Below are 21132 nucleotides of genomic sequence, written 5' to 3'. Positions count from 1 at the left end.
AGGAAAAATGGCGTTTAAACATTTAATAAGCTCACGCTAACTTAACACGGTATATAGGTAAGCAGTAACTATATGACACCCCCCCAATGATCCGAGCATGGACAAAAAAAGATACGATAAGACCAAATCAGGGGCACATCATGAAAGCAGAGTCCAATAATAATGACCCAGGTCAAATTTCAAAATCTGGTGAAAATCCCATACAAAAGTCAATGAAAAAAATTCTCAACTTGTCAAGTCATGGCTCACCTTGACTCAAGGCAATAGGTCTGGGTTTATAAAAAAAAATTGTATGCAAAAGGGTCAAAAAAAATTTGGTCATCAGAAACGGGCTATCATCAAAAGTTTCGAAGGCTTTCAGGACAGGACTGAATATGCAAAATATGCAGCAACAGCCTCCAGCATGAAATCACTGTCATCATCTGAAAACAGTTCAGCCATCCAATTCATTAGCGGGAAAGAACATACGTGCTCATCCGGCACTGGAGCCTCTAGCATCATCAGAGGACAACTCGGCGGGTTCTCAATATAGCTCCGTGCCAAGAAATCTTGCGCTGCTGCGAGTATGTTCCAATGACCCATTAGTCCATGCATCGCTGCCAATGCCATAATCCTTTTGCCAGAACAAACCAACTTGTGAGTAACTACGGGACTCATCAGGTGATTAAAATCGACGTCAGGAGACACCGTCTTGCAGAGACACAAATCAAGGGCCCAGTCGAAATCGCAGCTCAGGCAATGAAACACAGGCTGCACACATGTGAAATAGGAAAATCAAAACGATAATCCATATGCCGTGCTTAAGGTCGCAAGCTGCAATGTGCCATAGTATTCAAGCATCCTGTTGCGAAACAGTGCCAGTTGGGGCTGTGCGGTGTGCAACACAGGATGGGCATCTATTTTTAATAAAACAAAATATCACCAGAACGCCTGCAGCCAGCGCCAGCAAAACAGGAAAACCACCGAATAGGCTCGAAAATAAAGAATGAAAGAAAGCAGGAATCACTCCAAATATCTTCTCGAAGGAAGTCACGAGGCCACTGCTAACTAATTTAAAAAAGTGTGCGAGGCCAGAAGTGGAGGAGGCATTAAAGATTGAATGAATCAGCTCGCTGAAATGCAATGGCAAGTCAGTATTTAATAGCGCTTGCACCTCTGTGCGCGTGTTAGCTATGTGAAGGACAAATATTTCACGAGCCGAACTCAGGGCCACCTCTTTTTGAGACAAAAGGGCTCTTATTCTACTCATACCATTGGACTCTGCTTTCAAGGTTGGGATTCGCGGCCAGATGGAAACATCTGAATTCCCATGTGTAGGAGGATACAGAGAGTTTTTGCAACACACCACACGTTCCGACACTGTCACCACATAAGCGATACCGCTAATTAACCCACAACAGTCTTCGTTATTGAAAAGTAAATAACTGCCGTTTGCCAGTAATGTGAAAGTAGGGACGATTGCGGGAACCGGAGTACCTTTCAAAACACAGGCTAAAATTGGCCGGTCCTGGTTACAAGAACCGTGCAATTGAATGTGCCTACATATCAATGAGTGATCTGGTGTTTCTGTGCACTCCTCCCCTTTAAGATAAACTTCCTTTCCGTCTTTCAGGCATCTGTAAGTGAATGGAAGGGACCACGCCTCATGGAGAAACAAACTACCTAGTGGTTCATATCTGCCTATCGCGATATAACGCATACAATTTGTAAATTTGTACAAAGCAAATGGTAATGTGATTAACCCATGGATAAGCCACGTCGCAGCAGTGGCTTCTGCCACAGAGAACGGTAAAGACTCTAATCTTTCAATGTGTAACATGGAAAATGATGCATCCCGCATAGAAAGCATGCGCTGCTTGTCAGTCAAATTAAAAGGGGCAAAGAGGGAGGACACGTTCATGTAAGTCCAAGGCACCTTACCAGACTTAAGCGTCTGCAGGGTCCAAGCAAATTGCATAATGGAACGCAATTGATTCTGACCATGGTATAACACAGACACTTCATCTTGCACAATATCAACAACGGAAGACACAATATTATTTAACGTGTAAATGCGGGAAGAAAGCATGGTAATACTATTATCCACAACAGAAAGCACTTTTTCTAAATTAGCTTGATCAATAGCTCTAAGGCGTGTAGCAGCCTCAATTTGTGATGTCTTCCAGATTTCATTGTAAATCGCATACATCCATCTTTTAGATCTACCACTAGCCGGGCCCTTAATGAAATCGTTTAAATCTACATCATCAGTGAGCTTGGATAGATGCAGTTTAACCGCAGCCAAGGTAGAGTGTTTCAACCAATTCTGACATAATTTGACCACTGAATAAGTGGTGACAGAATTGTCAGTTTCAAAACGGGGATCAGGTCTGAGTTGTGTAAACCCTTCAGCCAAACCCAGAAAACGACGTTGGCATGAATCAGAACTTCTGTGCCACATCAGCCAACCTTTAGTATCCAAACTGGATATGTTAAAGGACGAATTATTCAATACAGTTTGTAGTTCCCTAATGGAAAACTGTGTAATATTACTCCAACCAGAATATTCTTCTAAATCAGGGATGGTAGGTGTATTTAATTTTTTAGAAGTAGCCAATCCAAAGCATGTTGTTTGCGAAATGGTAGAATTCTAAAACAACATATGATTTGGGATGAGACATGCTCGGTGCAAAGCCTCAGTGCCTTGTACCTGCCAACTTTTAGAACCCCAAACTGATTTAAGGTCAATGGTTTCCTTCCAGAGCTCGTAGCCTTCTACAGCCAACTTGTTTAGAAAGGACTTCGAATACAACAATTTAGTATCGGTAAGTCTAACCTTGGACATGGACTTCTGCGTCATTTTAAAATAAAAAGACTCAGGATTGGACTGATTAAAGTCGGTAAAATAAGTGTACTTTTTCAAAAAAGTACTCGAACTGCCTTGTAAAGGAGCTGGGCAATGTTCCCACTGTGTGTAATTTACAGTACCCCTCCTGGAACTTGTTTTATGGAGAATATGGTTGCCAAAATGTTGAAAGCAAAATAATTCACCATAATTAGCAGAATCTAAGTATAAATAATATTTCAAATCAGAAAACAATGCTTCTACGGCCTGAACATCCCAATCATCAGAACGTATGTTTTGTTTCACCACATCTCCCATGTTTACCCTGAGTACATTAGGTACATTAACAACCTCAGTAGGGCCATGGATTTGAAATTTAACCGCATCCCACACAATCCCATCAAGAACAGGCCAAGCCGTGATGTTAACAAAAGTCAAGTCTCTCTTCAGTCTGTGTGCTGAATGCGACGAGGAAAGGGGGGCCAAAGTTCCATTAAGATGCAGAATGCATGTTCTCTCCTCGACATAGTGTCCATCGACTAGACGAAAAAAATAAAACACAAAACCAATTGACATAAAAAGGTAAATTGAAAAAAGTACCAGCCAAATATATGTCCAAGGTGGGATCAAAAAATGTTTTTTAAATAAAGTGGCATAAACTGCAAAACGTGAGGGCTTTTTTGAATCATGTGAAACAGTGTCAAAAGAGAATCTGGATTCTGTGGCCACACGTGTCTGCAAATCAGGCATCGATAAGTCAGTAGGATAAGTGTAATCAAGTTCATCAACGTTATCACCAGGTAAAGTACTTAATAAAGGACTGGAAACAGCAGGTATCTCGAGGGCCTCCTCAGGCACAGGATTAGAAGCAGTGGCCAAAACAGAATTTCTCACCATAGAAGGACAGGAGACCGCCGGAGTCATACTAAGAAGAATCGGCCACTCTGTGTATCTTGACATTGTCAATAGAGATAAACCTGTTTTCCTTACGACCTGGAAGTGGTGGTAAAATGACTGTTCTCTTCAAGCCAAGCACAGGAACCAGAGCTCGATAGGAAGGACCAAATTCTTTCTTGTTATCGATCTTCTCTCGAACCAGTTCTCCAACATGGGGTAGCCAGCCTACTACCGGGATCTACAGCGCATCATCCGATGTGGAGGGCAAATGTTCCTTTGCAAGACTGTCTCTGGTCTTTTGTAGATCCTGTAAAACATTGCAATGTTCATCTACGTCAAAGGCGGTGGCTTGGGCCACGCAGTCTAGACCGTCAAGGTCCGGGACGTACATCTTGATACCAAAGAGCATTTCGTATGGGGTCCGCCCGCCCAGAGACCTTCTAGGGAGATTATTAAGAACACGCTGCACGCCATTGAGGTGGGCCAGCCAGTTTCTGCCAGTGCCTATAACTCGAGCTGTCAATGATTGCTTTAAGTCACAGTTCATTCGTTCCACTACACTGTTACCCTCAGGTCTGTAGGGAGACGAAAACTTGACTTGGACCCCCATCGAAGTCATGGCATCTTTATACGCCTTAGAGGCGAAAGCCGGACCCTGATCCGAATGGAAGGTACCACAGGCAAAAATCCCTACAAAGACACGCAAATCTCTTATGACTGTCCGTGAATCAGCGCTGCGATAGGGCCATACCCACACAAAGCGTGTGCATGAATCAACTGCTACTAAGATGTACCTATACGCAGTATCAGAGGAAAAGGGACCGCAGTGATCTAAATAAACGCATCCTAGTGGCTTATTAGATATGTACAACTGTGTCTGTGGCGGACGCGCAGCAGTCGAAGGTTTAATCTGCTGGCAAATGTCACATTGAAGGACATAGTCGCGCGTCTGTTTGTACAGTCCCCGCCACCAGAAACGTTGTTGTAATTGAGCTACAGTGGCTGAGACGCCCGCATGTGCAGACGCCACACCTTCATGCGCCGCTGTAATCAAGGTAGCCCTGCGATCCGAGTTGGGAATCAACCGTTCTCCAACTTCAGGAATTTTCACATAAGGAACCTTATCGGGACTTAAGTGGGATGTGTACTTAGAAGGGAACCCCGTAGGATGTTTACCTCCCTTCTCAGTGGCAGCAACCGCCGCCAAGATGTCATCATCAATCTTACTTTTGGACCGTGTAACCGCTGCAACTAAATAAGTAGATACCGCTGACTTCGCTGCCTCATCAGCAAGCGAGTTACCCACAGCGTGGACTCCAACACGCTGATGGCCGAGAGTATGAATCACAAACACGAGTGGCAACTGCTCTTTGAGCTCAGCCACTCGAACCCAGATCATTTTATGTTTTATTGTGCTACCCTTTGAATCACGAAAGTCATTTTGAATCCAAAAGAACAAGTTTTCATTGTAAGACTGGACGCAGTAATAGGAATCACTCACAATAAGAGTCGTCACACTAGGATCTGCGTACTCTAACGCAAGCAGCAGAGCACGAAGCTCTGCCAATTGTGCGGTGCAGTCCCCTAGAGTCTGTGTGTGCACAACTCTGGACTTGAACTCATCGTTCACCATGGCACCGACCACAATGGCGCATGCAGAAACGTAGGCGTGTTTAGAGCCATGCGCAACCTGCGCCGAACCATCAGTGTAAATGATGCAATGGAAATCCTCCAAAGGTCGCATTGCTAAAGGAGCCGGATGAACGAATTCATACTGTAAGTACTCCTGCGACCTTAGGGAGGCGTCAAACACAAATGTGACATCCGAGGACGTCAGTGAAGCCGCCCATTGAATCCACCGAGGGTGCAAAGCTTTAGAATTCGGTACACTGGCTTTTGTAACTGCCTCCAAATGAGGACAGGGGGTAACAACCAACATGCGTTTTCCCTGTGACAGAGCACGTTCTTTAAGAATCGCCATCTGTACAGCCGTTAAAACTTTCTCCACAGTGGAAAACCGCATTTCAGCCGAAGTGTACAAGTGTGACTTGTAAGCAATAGGTACTGTGTCTCCTTCATTAAAAGTAAGGTACGTGAAACCCACCGTCCCAGGGATGATTCTTATCACCAGGTTGGTGTGGTTATCACGAGTCAGTAAGAATTTAGAAGCGAGCAGATCAGCCTGCAAAGATTGCAAAATAGCAGAGTGCTCAGGCAGCCAGCATGTTTTGGAAAAAGTTGGTTGTATCAAAGCATACAAAGGCTTGATACGCTGGGCATATTCCAGAATGTATGTCCTTCCGAAATTTAAGAAACCCAGTAAAGACTGTAATTTTTTCAGCGTTGTCAGAGCGCGCAGTTGTGCACATTTCTCCAGGAAGTGAGGAGCCAAACCTCTACCTTCATTGTTTTTTTTTTAATACATTTTTTTTATTGCAGATACACAAGGAGCCATTACACGGTCTGTCTGCGGACCTCAGTACACATCAGCTGTTGTTGCGTTACACCCTAGAAGGTACACAGCCGTTTAGCCCACACCCCTCAGGTCGGGCGGCGATCGTTTCCGGTGTAATATATTCATCCATAATTACCAATTACAATTAGTCCTTGGCCATCCCAGTTTCTGCAGTTTTGTTTTTGGTTATTTAACATACCTCCCTCCTCCCCCCTCCCTCCCCCTAGGTGTTCGAACATGAAAAACTCAAATTAGGATTCTACGGTACACAAGTATCTTACAAGACAACATCAACGGCCCATTCACGCCCCTCCCTCCTCCTCCCCAGCATCAACCCGGTATACACAGTCGTTCAAAGCCTGCTTTACCCTGTGGCTCGCCGATCCACCAGTGTTCGATAGTCCGTCTATACAGTCCCTCCTGTACCCCCTCTAAGCGCTGTGGCACCTCCACTCTTCCTTTTCACATCCCCCTATAGCCCCCCATCCAGCCCATGGTAGTGCCTCCATTTAGACCAGACTTTCCTGAATTTCTTGGGACAGCCCCTAGCCTTATACGTGACCCTTTCCGCTGCCATATACAGGTCTAAGCCTCTTCTCCACTCCTCTAAGTCCGGGGGTGTGGGTGCTCCCCAGTGTTTTGCAATATCCCGTTTGGCCACTACTAATGCTAGGACTAAGAAGGTGAGTAGTGGTCGGGTCAGGTCTACCTCTGGCGTCATTCCAAGTAGCGCCAATTTGGGGTCCATGGAGATGGGGGCCCCGAGAACCTCCTCCAGTTCCCGGAAGATCTGCGTCCAGTACCTCTGTAGAACAGTACAGGTCCACACAGTATGAAAGAAATCGCCCTCTCCCTGCCGGCACCTAAGGCACCCTGGTTCCTCTATTTTCCCCATTCTGCATAGGCGTGCCCTGTCAAAATACGTTCTGTGGAGAAAGTTGAATTGGATCAGCCGTAACCTGGACTTAATGGCCACTTCCCGGGGGTGCATCAAGACTATCTCCCAGTCTAGGTCCTCCATCTCCCCCACCTCCGTCTCCCACGTGTGTCTAAGTTTTGTTAGGTCACCCAGCATATGGTTCGTCAGTGTTTTGTATGTGAGGGACACCGCCTTCCCCACCATTTGTTCCTGGAGCAGCCTACCCTCCAGTGGTGCATATTCAGGAATATCAAGGAGCGTGATACTCTGGGCCCTCCAGGCATGGCGTAACTGGACATATTTGAAATGTTGCGTTTTGTGTAACCCGAAGTCCGTTTGAAGCGCCCCGAATGATTTCAACTCCCCCTTGGCTATGACATCCCCGATAGTGGAGATACCGATGTCGTCCGATCTCTGGAATCCGCGTAATTTGTGTAGCTCGCCAAGCCAATGGCAATGCCACAGTGGTGTCTGCCGTGTAGGTTTCCGTTCCCATCCCATGCGTTTTGTAGCTTTCGCCCAGGTCTTTAACGTAATGCACGTTTCAGGGAGGAGGTGGGCACCCCTGACCTTCCCATAGAGGTACCCTAGTATATTCCTGGGCGCCAGCTTAGCTCTTTCTAATGCATACGTCGGGTGATCTGCCGCCGCATGAAGCCAATCATTGATGGGGGTCAGGTGTTCCGCCCAGTAGTAGGCTTCTAAGTTGGGGAGCGAGATACCCCCACTGTGTTGGTGCCTTTGCAGTGTGGTCAGGGCCACTCTCGCCTGTTTGCCGAGCCAGAGGAAAGATCTCAGATCACCATGGATCCTATTGAAGACCGCCGTAGGTAGTGGATAGTATTCATTTTGGAGGGCATATAAAAATTTCAGTAGAATAATCATTTTATACACGGCCGCCCTTCCCAGGAGTGTTAAGGGGAGCTGTCTCCAGCGGTCCATGTCCGTCACCGCGTTCACAATGATTCGCTCCAAGTTCTTTTGGAACGAGAGAGTAGCGTTTGTCGTGATATAAACCCCGAGGTATTGGAGCCCCTCCGCTGCAGTCTTCAGTTCCCCGGGCAGTCTCCCCCATTGATTGCATCCCCTCGGATCATAAAGTACTGATTTGTGCCAGTTTATTTTGTGGCCCGCCAGCTCTCCATAGCGTTCCAATTCTCCGAAGAGCTCCGGCACTGTCGTCTCGGGCTTCGTGATATAGAGCAGGATGTCATCTGCATAGAGCGAGATCTTCTCCTGGGTCATTGCCGTCTCGCCCGCGGTAAAGCCCTGTATATTCGTGTTGTGCCGGATTCTGGCCGCAAGGACCTCAATAACGAGCGTAAAGAGAAGTGGTGACAGGGGGCAGCCCTGTCTGGTGCCTCTCTGGATGAGAAACTCACGCGATAGCGTACCATTAACCCTCACCCTCGCCCTTGGACCAGTGTAAAGCAATCTGATCCACGCCGTGAACTTCGGTCCGAATCCAAACCTCTGCAAGACCGCAAACAGAAAGGGCCAGTGCACTGCATCGAACGCTTTTTCAGCGTCCAAGGAGAGGAACCAGTGTGGGTCCTCTCTCCCCTTTACCTCTTGGAGCCAGTTATGGGTTCTTCTAAGATTCAGCTTCGTCGCCCTATCAGGCAGAAAGCCCGACTGGTCCATATGTATCAGTCCCGTTATTACCGCCCTCAAGCGGACCGCCATGATAGTCGCCAGCACTTTCACTTCCGTGTTAAGCAGAGATATCGGCCGATAAGAGGCACAGTCATTCCGCGGCTTGCCCTCCTTATACAATGGTATTATTGTGGCCATAGTGAGATCTGGTGGGAGTATTTCCTGCTCTAGCGCACTAACGAGTAGGCCCCGGAGATGGTGGGTCAATAGGTCTGATGTGCGTTTATAAAGTTCTGCAGGGAATCCGTTCGGGCCTGGAGATTTACCTGGTCGGAGCCTAGCTATTGCACTTGTGACGTCATCTAGTGTTATGCCTGTTTCTAGCGCCTCCACGTCTTCCGGTGGAAGGACCGGCAAGGTGGTACCTTCAAGATAGTGGAGGGCCTCCTCGTACGTCGCCAGGTCGCGGGTGGCGTAAAAGGTTTCATAGTGGGTAGGGAAGGCTTCTGCTATCCCTGCGTCTGTATTGACCGTAATTTCTCTTGTCGTGTCAATGCTGTCTATCCATATCTCAGCTCTCTCTTTCTTGCTGAGCCATGCCAATAGTTTCCCTGACTTGTCCCCCACGTCATATAGTCTGTGTAGGGTAGCTAACGATTGGGTCTTGGCTTCGTTTGTCACCAGTTCCCGATATTGTTTCTGAACGTCGAGTAAACGCCGCAGGGTGCTTTCGGACTTATGGGTTAAGTATCTGCCCTCCCATTCTAGAATAGATTGTTCCAGGGCTGCTACCTCCGTCTGTCGTCTCCGTCTGTCCTCCCCTAGTTGAAGTCTAATCCTATCTCGGAGGACTGGTTTTAGGGCCTCCCACAGAGTGATTTTCGAGGCAACCGAGCCCTCATTGTCCGCAAAATATAACTTAATGTCTGTCCTCACATCTTTCAGCAGTTTTGGGTTTTGAAGATCCCAGGCTGCGAGGCGCCAGGATCCTGCGTCCCTAGCCCTATCTCGTCCTATTTGCACATACATAGGTGAATGGTCAGATATACCCCTGGCCCTATAATCAGCGATGTCCCCCGTTTTTAGACATTGTCTAGGTAGAAAAACATAGTCAAGGCGCGAGAACGTCTGATGCGCCCCGGAGTAGTAGGAGTAGGCGCGCTGCGTCGGGTGTAACCACCTCCACACATCTGTCAGTCCCATGTTGGACATCAGGTCAAATAACGCAGTCTTGCGCCCGTCGTCTAGTGTATCGCCAGATCTATCAAACTTAACTCTCATCACATCATTAAAGTCTCCCCCTACCACCTGTAGCGTGTCCGCCGTGTCAAGGAGGATGTTCGCGATCGAGGCGTTCGTGCGTGACTGCAGTTTGGGTGGTGCGTATACAGATATCAGTGTGTAGGTGTGTCTATTCCAGGTTCCCTGCACTCCCGCGTATGTGCCCTGCGTGTCAATCCACGTACGTGTAATGGAGAAGGGCTGGGATTTCCTGACTATTACCGCCACTCCCCTGGAGTCAGATGTATAACCCGCATGGACCAATACCCTGTACCCGCCCCTAGCGATGAAGGCACATTGAGTGCCCCTTAGGTGGGTCTCTTGTAGGAAAATAATGTCAGGTTTTGCTTGTTTAATGTATGTATTCACCAAACCTCTCTTTATCTTAGATCCCAACCCATTAACATTCCACGTCAGGATGTTCAGCCCCTTGCCCGTCTCTTGCGACGCGCCTACGTTACCTGCCATTGGAGAGTGCTGTAACTATAAGTGACCCAACTCTGGCCGCTGGATGTGTTTCGACTGCACAACCTGTGTGAGTGCTTCTCTACCTGAATCCTGTGTGTCCCCCACCTATTCCCTCCCACTGCCCCATCCCAACAAGCTTGAAAACCCTCCTCCCCCACCCCACCGCCCTCCCCTTCCAGTTGTGTCCGAATACCAGACATAGCTTTCCGAAGGAGTAGGCCTGTCGCCCACCCACAAAACCCTCCCTAGTGAACACCAAACAACCCTACAAACGAGTCAAACAAACACAATTTAAGGGGGTGTGTCAACTTGCGTGTTTCTCTGCAGCGGGCCGCCATTGCAGTCCTGCAAGTCCATTCAGTTATCGAGTCGCCAACTGCTTCTCCATGGCACTGTAGGTATAGCGTCCTGCACTTTTTGGGCCTTGCATCATTTAGGATTTGGAGTCTTGAGATTCAGACTCGGGTGCACTGTGCTGCCCCGACAGGTCTTGTTCCAGGCCCCGGATCTCTTTAACCAACGGATGGTCTGATTGTCCTTCTTCCTCTTCTTCCCCGCCCGATGTGTGGCTATCCAGTATCTCCTCCTCATCTCTTTCCGATCGCGCCGAGTTGTGCAGCCCTGCAAATCTAGACCCCTGTGCGGCTGCTCCTCTCGGAGAGGCGGAGCGCACCTTCCGTGTCCTCCCCGTGTCACGACCTCTATATGGCGTTGCTGGTGCTTGCCTTTTAGATCTTCTGGATTTCAGTCTTTGAGGTTTCGGGAGTTCCCAGTGAGTCGCATTCCTCAGAGACTCATCTAGCGCATCGCGCCTCGCTGTCTCCCTACTATTGAGGATCGGGCGCTCCTCCAACCACTGCCACGCGTCCTCTGGGTGTGTGAAGAAAAGTGTCTTTTCATTGAATATCACTTTAAGTTTCGCCGGGAACAGCAGCATATATGAAATTTTTAGGTCTCTTAGTTTAGCCTTCACCGAGTCGAAGGATCGCCTCTGCTTTTGTACCTCCTGGCTGTAGTCTGGGAAGATCATGACATGCGAGTTTTCTAGCCGGATCTCACCCTTCTTCCTTGCCTCTTTCAGTATCAGGTCTCTGTCCGCAAAGTTCAGAAAACGTGCGATCACCGGTCGTGGTCGTGCCCCCTCTGGTGGTTTCGCAAGGAGAGCTCTGTGCGCCCTTTCTATTATGAAACATGGCGAGAATTGCGCTTGCGGAAATGTGTCCCGTAGCCACGCATGTAGGAAGGATACCATATCATTCTTTTCAATTCCTTCTCTAAATCCGACAAAGCGTAGGTTATTACGCCTCGCTCTATTTTCGGCGTCGTCCACTTTCCAGGCAAGCTGACGGTGGGAGGCCTGCAGCTCCGCCATGTCTCTTCGGAGGGTCGTGATCGAGTCTTCGGCCTCACCCATTCGCGTCTCCGCCGATGTGACCCTGTCGGACAGATTCCGAAAGTCCTGCCTCAGTAGACACACTTCCGACCCCACCTCGCCAATTTTGACTTCCAACGCCGCTCTGGACTCCTGGATATCCGAACGGGAGGCCTGGATCGCCGCCATCAGCAAATCAGTATCTGAGCGCGCGGTCAGTGCCGTTGGGAGGCCCTCCGCCACCGGACTCGGCGCCGCAAAGTTGTCCATAGGGCCTTGTTTGGGGCCTTTCGATGGGATCTCCTTTTTCCCCATGTTTCATCCTGCGGCTGCCGCCGGGGCGGATCCGCAACCAGTCGCCGGCCTTCACCCGGGGGTTAGGTGCGGTCTCCAGGTACTCCCCTACTATCCAAGCTCCCCTTGGTCCTCTGCAGCTGCCCGGCCCGGCACCACCACGTATGACTGCCTTCTTGAACCCCTCTATTCCGGCGCCGGGACCCGGGCTCTGACCCCGTATCCCGCCCAGCTGCGGCCCTGCCCGTGTCTCCCCGCCAGCTCAGATCTCGTCAGCCTGTCGCGGGTGTTGAGCCTGGCGCCGGGTCGACGGGCCTTGTCGGGAGCAGCAGCTTGGTCACTGACCGCCTGGTATAGGTACCCTTGGCCACACGCCCTCTCTCGGCTTTGGGTCACCGACCGCTACTCTGCGCCCCTACGCCGCGACCTACTTATATGGTGGCTGCGAGGCGGTGCACCCTGGTGGTCTCCCCTGTACCTCCGGATTACGACGGCGTTTTGTGTGGCTTGTCGCGCCCAGTCGCGCTGTCGGGTATCTCCAAGATTGTCCTCAGGTGCCACCTCTCTGCTAGGAAGTGCTCGTCCCCCGTTTGGCTCCTGGCTCTACCCCGCCCTTGCACCAGTGTCCAGATCCGCAGGGTGCCGGCGCCTGTGTGCCGGGTGGCTCAGTCCAGGTTCTTGGGCCCTCTTTGGCCTCACTTCTTCCCGCTGGCTGCTCCGTCTGCCGTCTCCACCCTCGGCCCTGCAGCCCTCTTGGGGAACGGCTCGTGTCCGGGCGCCGTCTCTTCTCCCGCCCACTGTGGTGCAGTCCAGGCGGGTGAAGGTCGTTTCCACTGGGCGTCGCACATGTGCGGTCAAGATCCGTCCACCGCAGGGGCACCCGCTAACCTGTCTCGCAGGGGGTCTCGCTCCGGTCTAGCACCCCCCACCAGGCCACCGGAGTACAGAGTCCACTGTCCGGGCCGCAGGCGGGCTAGGCTCGCATCTCTTGTGCGCCTCTCTCCCCGTGTAGGTGGTATGCCGCACACCAGCAGCGGCGCTCCCCTCACCCTGCTGAAACTCACCGGCCTCTCCTCTCCCGACCAGCCGGGTGCTCCTTTCGTGTCTCTCAGAGCTGACGTCCCTCCTACACCGCTCTGGGCGCCATGTTGGTGTAGGTCCCTTTACGATGTCCGCTCCATAGCCGGATAGGGGAGTGAGGGGGGGGGGGTCGATGCAGGGGCTCGCTCCGGATCTGGCTGTCTTCTCCCACGGCCCCCTCCGCCGCACACTCAATCAGGGGGAGGGCAGGGAGCCCGCGCTCACCACTTTCCGCGCTCCCAGGAGCCGACGGCCGCCATGTTGGTGTAACCGGGTCAAGCGAGCAGGTTACTCCGGAGCATTTATTTCGGTCGGGGCATCCGAAACCTCCGCTTTTCCGCCTCAAGCCGGTGCAGGACACCCTTAGCCACAGTTCAGTCGTTGTTTTTTGGAAGTGCAGGATTAGTTTTACGCCGGATCACGAGGCCGCCTTGCAGGAGCACCGCAGCTGCACGTCCTAACCGGCCATGCTGTTGGCCACGCCCCCCTCTATCTTCATTGTTGAGCTCATAGCCCAAGAACAACACTGTGTACTCTGCAATGTGCGATTTTGCAAAGTTGAATTTGTAACCTATGTCTGCAAAGTTAGAAATTAAGCTGTTTACTCGACACAGATGCTCCCAAAGTTCGTCGTCTGTGAGATAAATGTCATCCACATACGAGCATGCATCCGGATCGATTCTCTCCAAAAGAGAGACTATGCGGGCAGTAAAAATCCCAGGACTATTCTTATAGCCCATAGGCAAATGCCGAAATTGTTTCTGAACACTGCCGCAAGTAAAGGAGGTCCATTGGGAACTTAGACCATCCAATCGATGGGCATAAAAACCGTTGGATATGTCAAGCGTGGTCTTAAAACGCTTACGCACAAGACCATCCACTAAGGCAGAGCCGTGTGTATTCTGTACTGCACAGGTACGGCAATGCAAGTTTAAATGCCGGTAATCCAATACCAAACGATATGAACCGTCGGGCTTGGTCACGGTAAAAAGAGGGTTATTCATCGGTGACACACATATTTCAATCACTCCATGATATTCCAATTGTTCAAGGATCGCTGCGACGGAAGCTTTGGCTTCACGCCGAATGGGATATTGAGGTTGAGGCTGTGGCTGAGACCGTAAAGGAATCTCGTGGTATGGGGATAATTTATCCCAACCACAATGTGTACGGTACAGAGCCGGCGCTAGAGCCTTAGCCCACTCTTCTGCAAAATTCAGCGCCTGCTCCTTCGAGACTGTGTGCGCGAAACTGGGGAGGATCACCTCCTCCCCTCGCGGAGCTGCGAGAACAAAAGGTGGGGGCCAGTCAGCCTCCGAAAGCAAAATGTCATACGTAGACGAAAGATTTTCCCAAAATACCCCTTTTATGGTACGTTGTACGTCACTCTCGATTAACAGGACAATTTCATAAAGTCTATCAGGGGGAGCAACTCTTGTATCAGCTGTTTCTATCACAACATAAATGTCAGGCGCTGTCACCTTCAGTAGTGGACGCAGGGCCTCTCTCACAATGGTAATCTCCGCCGCGCTGTCCAGCAAGATCAGAGCCCATGTCAGATTCCGAAGCCGCGTTCTCACTATCTGTGGCATATCTGTGTGCTGTTAAAGCGGCGACTTTCTTCTTGGCAAACTGTGGTCTCTTCGGCGTTGAGCCGTCCTGCTTTCCTGCACCGTCCTTCGGGCGGGGCTGGTCACGTCCTTGCTGACCACCCCGACCCCTTCCGCCTCCTCCACCACCGGTCGCCGAGGCCGATGAGTCCTGAAAGGAACGAGGAGAGCGTTGATCAGAAACCTGAAATCGATCAGGTGATTTAATCTTCGCGCGATCACGCAAGTCATAAACACGTTCTGGTTGCGCAGGCAATGGAGACGCAGGATGAGACTCCCGAGTTTGTTGTTGTTGCTGTTGCTTTCCCTGTTTTTGTTTTTTAGGCCAATTTTGTTTTTTGGACTTGGGCTGAACGTCCGTTTCAGACTTCTAACTGTGGGGGTTTCTCGGCATCGGGAAGCGCCGCCAAAGCATTAGCTACCTGAAAGTTCACTGCACTGGGACGCCTGCCCATCACAGCATTGACCATCACGGGACTGAGCTTCAAACCGCCCTGTCCGGCCGGAAGCGCCGTACCCCCCGGGGGCCCACCCGGAAGATTACGGGCTATGTATTGCACTAAAGCTCGAATCACGGCAATAGAGACTACATGTAGTCTACGAACTTCAGCAAGGGTACAATTGCCGTGTAGAGGATGAGGAATAAATCCAGCCAAAACAGGCCAATTTGCGCCTGGAATGGACAAAGGACCTAACCTCGGAGCGGTCAATGATGAGACTCCTGAGTTTGTTGTTGTTGCTGTTGCTTTCCCTGTTTTTGTTTTTTAGGCCAATTTTGTTTTTTGGACTTGGGCTGAACGTCCGTTTCAGACTTCTGCCCTTGGGGTTGCGTTTTCTCTTTAACAGAAAAAGGCTTGAGACCCCTACTATTGTGACCCACGGTTTTATAAGCCGCCACAATAATCCTCGCTAACTGTGGGGGTTTCTCGGCATCGGGAAGCGCAGCCAAAGCATTAGCTACCTGAAAGTTCACTGCATCCCCCTTGACATTAGCAAGTATGAGATCGCAAACCACATCAAAGGTGCCACACAGGCGAATACCCAATTCAACCGCAGCCTCCGGTCCGTGATCATCCTGAACACGCTTAAGGACCGTAGGCAAGACAGCCATAGACGGAGTGCCGTAACACCTCGCATAGACCGCCGCAAATGTTCTACCCCAGGTCTCACAGTCACCGATTTCAGGGGCCAAGTCTTTTGGCAAACTAAGTGTCAGAATCCTGTGTTTTTCACCAGGAGTCGTGTTAGGAAATACAGCTTCCAGCTGGTCAAATTTCTCGGCAAGCCAGAAAGGAAAATCATCCTTTTCCTGGGGACGCCTGCCCATCACAGCATTGACCATCACGGGACTGAGCTTCAAACCGCCCTGTCTGGCCGGAAGCGCCGCGCACCCCGGGGGCCCACCCGGAAGGTTAAGGGCTATGTATTGCACTAAAGCTCGAATCACGGCAATAGAGACTACATGTAGTCTACGAACTTCAGCAAGGGTACAATTGCCGTGTAGAGGATGAGGAATAAATCCAGCCAAAACAGGCCAATTTGCGCCTTGAATGGACAAAGGACCTAACCTCGGAGCGGTCAAAGAATGGGGTAGGGTGCCACCAAACCAAACGCGATGCTGCCAAGTATCAATAGGTACTTCCGGTGCCCTGTACGGAGTATATTCATTCGGTACAGGAGAGGGAGTGTAAGTGTGGGACACACCAGAATTAGCGTCCACAGCCGGAAATGTCACCCACGAATAAAAGAGCTCGTACGGGTAAGCTGCCTCCGCACTCACCACCATTATCACAGCCAAGCCTTCCACGGGTACATTGTAAGTCAGCAAATGATTGCGCACCGCAATGCGACTATGCTGCGGAATGTCCATGGCAACGGCCATGACAGCACATGAAAGACAAAGTAAACTTTGTAGCACAACTGGGTAGTAATTCAAGGAAACCGTTTCAGAAAGAATCAAGCTTGAAAAGACCTATTTCAAAAACAGGTAGGTTTTTTCCGAAACCACCGTTTTCCGGAAACAACAGTGAAGGGGTTAAGGATTGAATGAAATACTACTCGAGTGTCATGATATAAGACCACCAACGTTGGGCGCCATGTAGCAGGGATTCCGTTCTCCTACAGAACTGTGCATAGAGATTTGGAACCTCAGTGAATTAGGGTGACCCAAAACTCACCTCAGTACCCAAAATCCCCTTACCGAGCTAGCTACAGTGTCTCATTGGTCATAACAAACTCCCAATGTTTAGACAAACCAGAACATGAACTTAGAATACCTCAGGTATCGTGGAACACATGAACACTCTTTCATTATACAATCATTTCAAACCAGAACGTGGAGTAAAAGAGGACACGTGCATATTTGAAATATTTATTTACTAATGCAGGGTTCTCAAACGCAGTATCTTATATAATACAAGCAAACATATTATAAGAAACAAAGTTATCAGCCTAGTTACTAGTCCATAGAAAGTAAAAGGTGACAGCATGCTAAAACGCTGTAATGAATAGGAGTTAACAACACCTAATTCTCACCCTCCCTATCTAGTATATTATGTTATATCTAAGAAGGTCTCTTTGGGTTTTAGCAGGGCGGGCCCATACCTCAAGATCTCAGTGGCAGAGGATCACATCATCTTCCACCAGCTCTCTGCATGCGAAGCACCATCAAGTGTCTAGCGTGTGCTCTAAGCAAAGCAATATAAAACGCGCCTAAAGCCAGATTTTGACAGCAGCTGCATTCATGTTATGTCTAGGAAGGTGTGAAGATCAGCCCTCACAACAACACTGTGTCGAGTTATCCTTGAAGGCTTCAGCACTCACTTTGCAGACATATTTTGCCAAGCAAAGCTGATATCAGAGCAATAACATATTATTCTCATGTAAATCACAACGCTCCTCTAGGTTGAAAGCTAAAATAACAATTATGTGTCGTGTGCAGAAGCAGCAAAAGGAAAAATGGCGTTTAAACATTTAATAAGCTCACGCTAACTTAACACGGTATATATGTAAGCAGTAACTATATGACAAACTTTGAACCTTTGAGGCGGGTAAACTCGGGAACCACAGCGCCAATCCACACACCCGATACATCGTTGTAATTGTCAGGGTGTGCAGATGGACATAGGCTATATAAATTAAAAATATATAAGTTATTTATAAAATGTACGAGGAAAAAAAAAGTAGTCCCATGGAAGTAGCGCCGGCCGCGACATGCGTGCTGACATCAGGAGCGCGGGGAGGAGCGGTGTCCAGGAGCGCGAGGAGGAGCGGCGGACATGAGCGCGGGGAGGAGCGGCGGGAAAGAGCGGCGGACCGGTGAACTCAGGACCGCGGGGAGGTGCGGCGGATGAGGTAAGGCTCCGGGGGACCCACGGACAATGTCGGGGCGGGCGGGGGCCCTGAAGCCAAGGTCGGACGGGCTGCTACTCCGGGGGACCCACGGACAATGTCGGGGCGGGCGGGGTCCCTGAAGCCTGATTGCTCCCGGACAAGGTCGGGACGGGCTGCTAGTAAACTAATAAAACTCTCAAGTCGTTTTTTAGGTCTCGCCTGAGCCAGCGCATGCACTGCACTGGCGAGACATTTAGTGAGTTGGCTTTAAAAAGACTACCACAGCTTTTTGTGTGGCACAATGCGTGCGGTTACGTGCACAGGCACGAGCAGAGGCGTCATCTGGCTTTCCTCTCGCTCTCCCAAGCGTGCGCACCTCACTCCGCCTCTCTGTCTTGCTCGCCCCTCCCCCACCACAGAGCGCGTCTCGCAGCTGTGCGTCTTGTTTCATGTAATAGCTAAACACCGTTCACCTTTTACCCACATTACAATCTGTCATAGGAAAGTGGCGGCCTGCCGTGTCTATTCACCGTGTCTCGCTCTGTGTTTTTTCAACAAAGCTCTGTTTGTTCCAAAATCTCAGGGCTGCAATAAACATGGGACCGGGGGAATGGGTCTGACCACTCCTACCCCCCGGCAAATATTCACCCGGCTGTCGACGCCGTCCTCTTTTATGAAAGTCTTCTATGGGACAGACAGCGCGTGCAGGGCAGATTGGTTGTTAGAGATGGTAGTCTTGTTTCAAACTAAACTAGAAGCTATGCTTTCATTATACACAACCCTGGACTAGAAAGCAAAACTGTTCTTCCAAGCTGTATTTAAGACAGAACCACAATATTCCTGCGCCACTCTTTTTTTTATTTTTTATTTTAAACCTTTATTATCACTTCACAGTAATACAAGCATGGGCCTACAACCTTCCCGGCCGGCCGCTAGTCAATTCGAAAGGTAAGCAGAGCAATATAAAAGGAGACGGCGGTCCATAAGCCGGGGTCAGGCAAGTATACAGGATACGACTAACATGTAAGCGTACAGCATAATAAGCAGGAGTTAAGAAGGTTAATTTTACAGTAAAGAAATATAAAACAGAAAGAATATCAGAATGAGTGCCAGACAGTCACACATGATCCCACAATAACAACATGAAACAGTAATCCGCAATAAGTGCGAGTACACTTAAGGACACATGGGCAAGGCATACGAGTCAGGATAAATGTGAACAACACATACACGCCATGTCAAAGCAGCACCCCAGCCCAGAAAAACAAAACAGATTGTAGGAAACATGAAGACGACGGCACCTAGAAAAGAAAAAGGAAAGGGCCATAGAGACAAAGAAAGGACAAATAAACAACCCTCTACCCCCCACCCTGCACCCCTGCAGAAGGCTACTGCCTACTCCCCCCCCCCCCCCCCCCCCCCCAGCAGCGTGCCTATCGCCCTAAAAGAGACCCGAAATATAGAAGAAAGAGGAAGAAGAAGGAAAAGAAAATTTATGAAGAAGGGCCAGCGATAAGACCACCCGGCTCCCCCCCCACCTACCGCGCACAATATACATCAGAAGCACAGTCAGAAGAGCCACAGTAAGCAAGAGTCACAAAGTCAAGTGATAACATCCCCGAGGAGTGTCCCTCTAAAAACTCCGACAGCCAACAATCTGTCCCATCATATCGTAAACAACATCATCCCTGGCCTTCTCTATCAATAGTACACACACACGGCCATTCAGCAGACGACTTAGAGTACAATGTGGCGGGTCCAACCGAACCGGGCGCTCCGAGAAGCGCCAGTACTCCACGGGACCATAGCCCCCAGAATCCAGACAGGTACACATGGCGGATCTCCGTATGCAACAGTACCGATGCCGGAGACATCCCCCAGGCATGACACAGTCTCACCAGCCAGGAGAAAAAGGGCACACAATCCGACTAATGTGGAAGCGCCGCCGGGGCAACCCAAACCATGGATCGATGTTGTTTCTTCTGCCGCTGTACAGATAAAGGCCCCGACGAGTCACTCCCAAACGCAACAGAACAATCCAAAGCGATGTCACGGACCAGGTCTATCGGCGTCTCGACAAACGTAGGCGCAGCTGGAACGTCCATCACTGACGCAAAGGCAGGCACATCGGCGCTTCCCTGCGATTCATCACTACCCATGCGGAGCGGTGGGACAACAATGGCGGCCATCCTCCTTCCCAGATCCCGGGCGTCCCGGATCAGGGACGTACGCAGAGTTGTTAACGCAGCCAAAACATCCCTGGGTGTGGGCTCTCTCTCGTGTCGCCAGGCCACAGGACTCTCTCGCAAAGCGGCTTCTCTGCCCGGGTGAGGTGTGCGCAAGAGGGTGCTCTCCGCCATCTTTGCAGCTCCGGCCTCGACCTTCTCCACCTCACCTCGGGACCGGGTCTCGCAGCAGGGAGGAACAGGATTCACAGCGGGAATCTCACACGCCAAGGCAGGTTTCTCAGGAGAGTCACCAAAAGGCTAAAAATTCCGCCGCACCCTGGGGGCAACACGCTGACTCCGGGCAAAGTCGGTAATGGGCCCGGATACGACACCGGAGCGGGGGGCTAAGAGTCATGCACTACCCTCGACCCAGCTGCATCACACTCCCCACATGGTTCTCTGCCAGTTGGGCTGGGTCGGCACTGTCGCCATTGGCAATCAGGTCGTCTATCTCCACCGGCCGAGTCCTCACCGTCACCAGAGGCCGCTGTTGTTGCATTCGCGGCCGGCCACTCTCCACACTCGAGACCCCGGTCCCAGCTCCGTGAAGGCCTCAAAACAGTCGGGGACACTCCAATGGGTCAGCAGCAAGCAGGAGCCTCAGGAGCAAGCGGTAAGTGAAAGTGACTCTTCGCCTACACGTAGATGCCGTTGCAGCTCAGGATAGGTGCCAGGATATATGTGCGGGGTGAGGAGGCCCAGGGAGCCGAGCGGTTACGCAGCCATCTCGATCGCCATCTTGGCTCCTCCCCCTCCTGCGCCACTCTTGATATCG

General features: G+C 50.3%; 2 protein-coding genes across 6 annotated transcripts in view; one reads left to right on the top strand and one right to left on the bottom strand.

Annotated features, from left to right (window-relative positions):
* Positions 1-21132, top strand: part of GSS (glutathione synthetase) — a 757391-nt gene that overhangs the window by 680532 nt on the left and 55727 nt on the right. The window lies entirely within an intron of this gene.
* Positions 139-5702, bottom strand: LOC144767001 (uncharacterized). Its single transcript, XM_078650661.1, has 2 exons — positions 4473-5702; positions 139-186 (listed from the first exon to the last, which is right to left on the bottom strand). Exons 1-2 carry the CDS (start codon positions 5700-5702, stop codon positions 139-141), a joined length of 1278 nt encoding a protein of 425 aa, XP_078506787.1.

The sequence above is a fragment of the Lissotriton helveticus genome, chromosome 7 (genome assembly GCF_964261635.1).
Source record: "Lissotriton helveticus chromosome 7, aLisHel1.1, whole genome shotgun sequence".
NCBI classification, from domain to species: Eukaryota; Metazoa; Chordata; class Amphibia; order Caudata; family Salamandridae; genus Lissotriton; species Lissotriton helveticus.
The sequence above is the reverse complement of the archived record's forward strand: the minus strand, read 5'-3'. Positions and strand labels throughout refer to the sequence as shown.

Coding starts and splice junctions, on each gene's coding strand:
- LOC144767001 (XM_078650661.1), bottom strand. CDS start 5,702: ATGGCGATTCTTAAAGAACGTGCTCTGTCACAGGGAAAACGCATGTTG. Junction 187..4,472: donor CATGCACACGCTTTGTGTGG/GTATGGCCCTAT, acceptor GATTTTCACCAG/ATTTTGAAATTTGACCTGGG.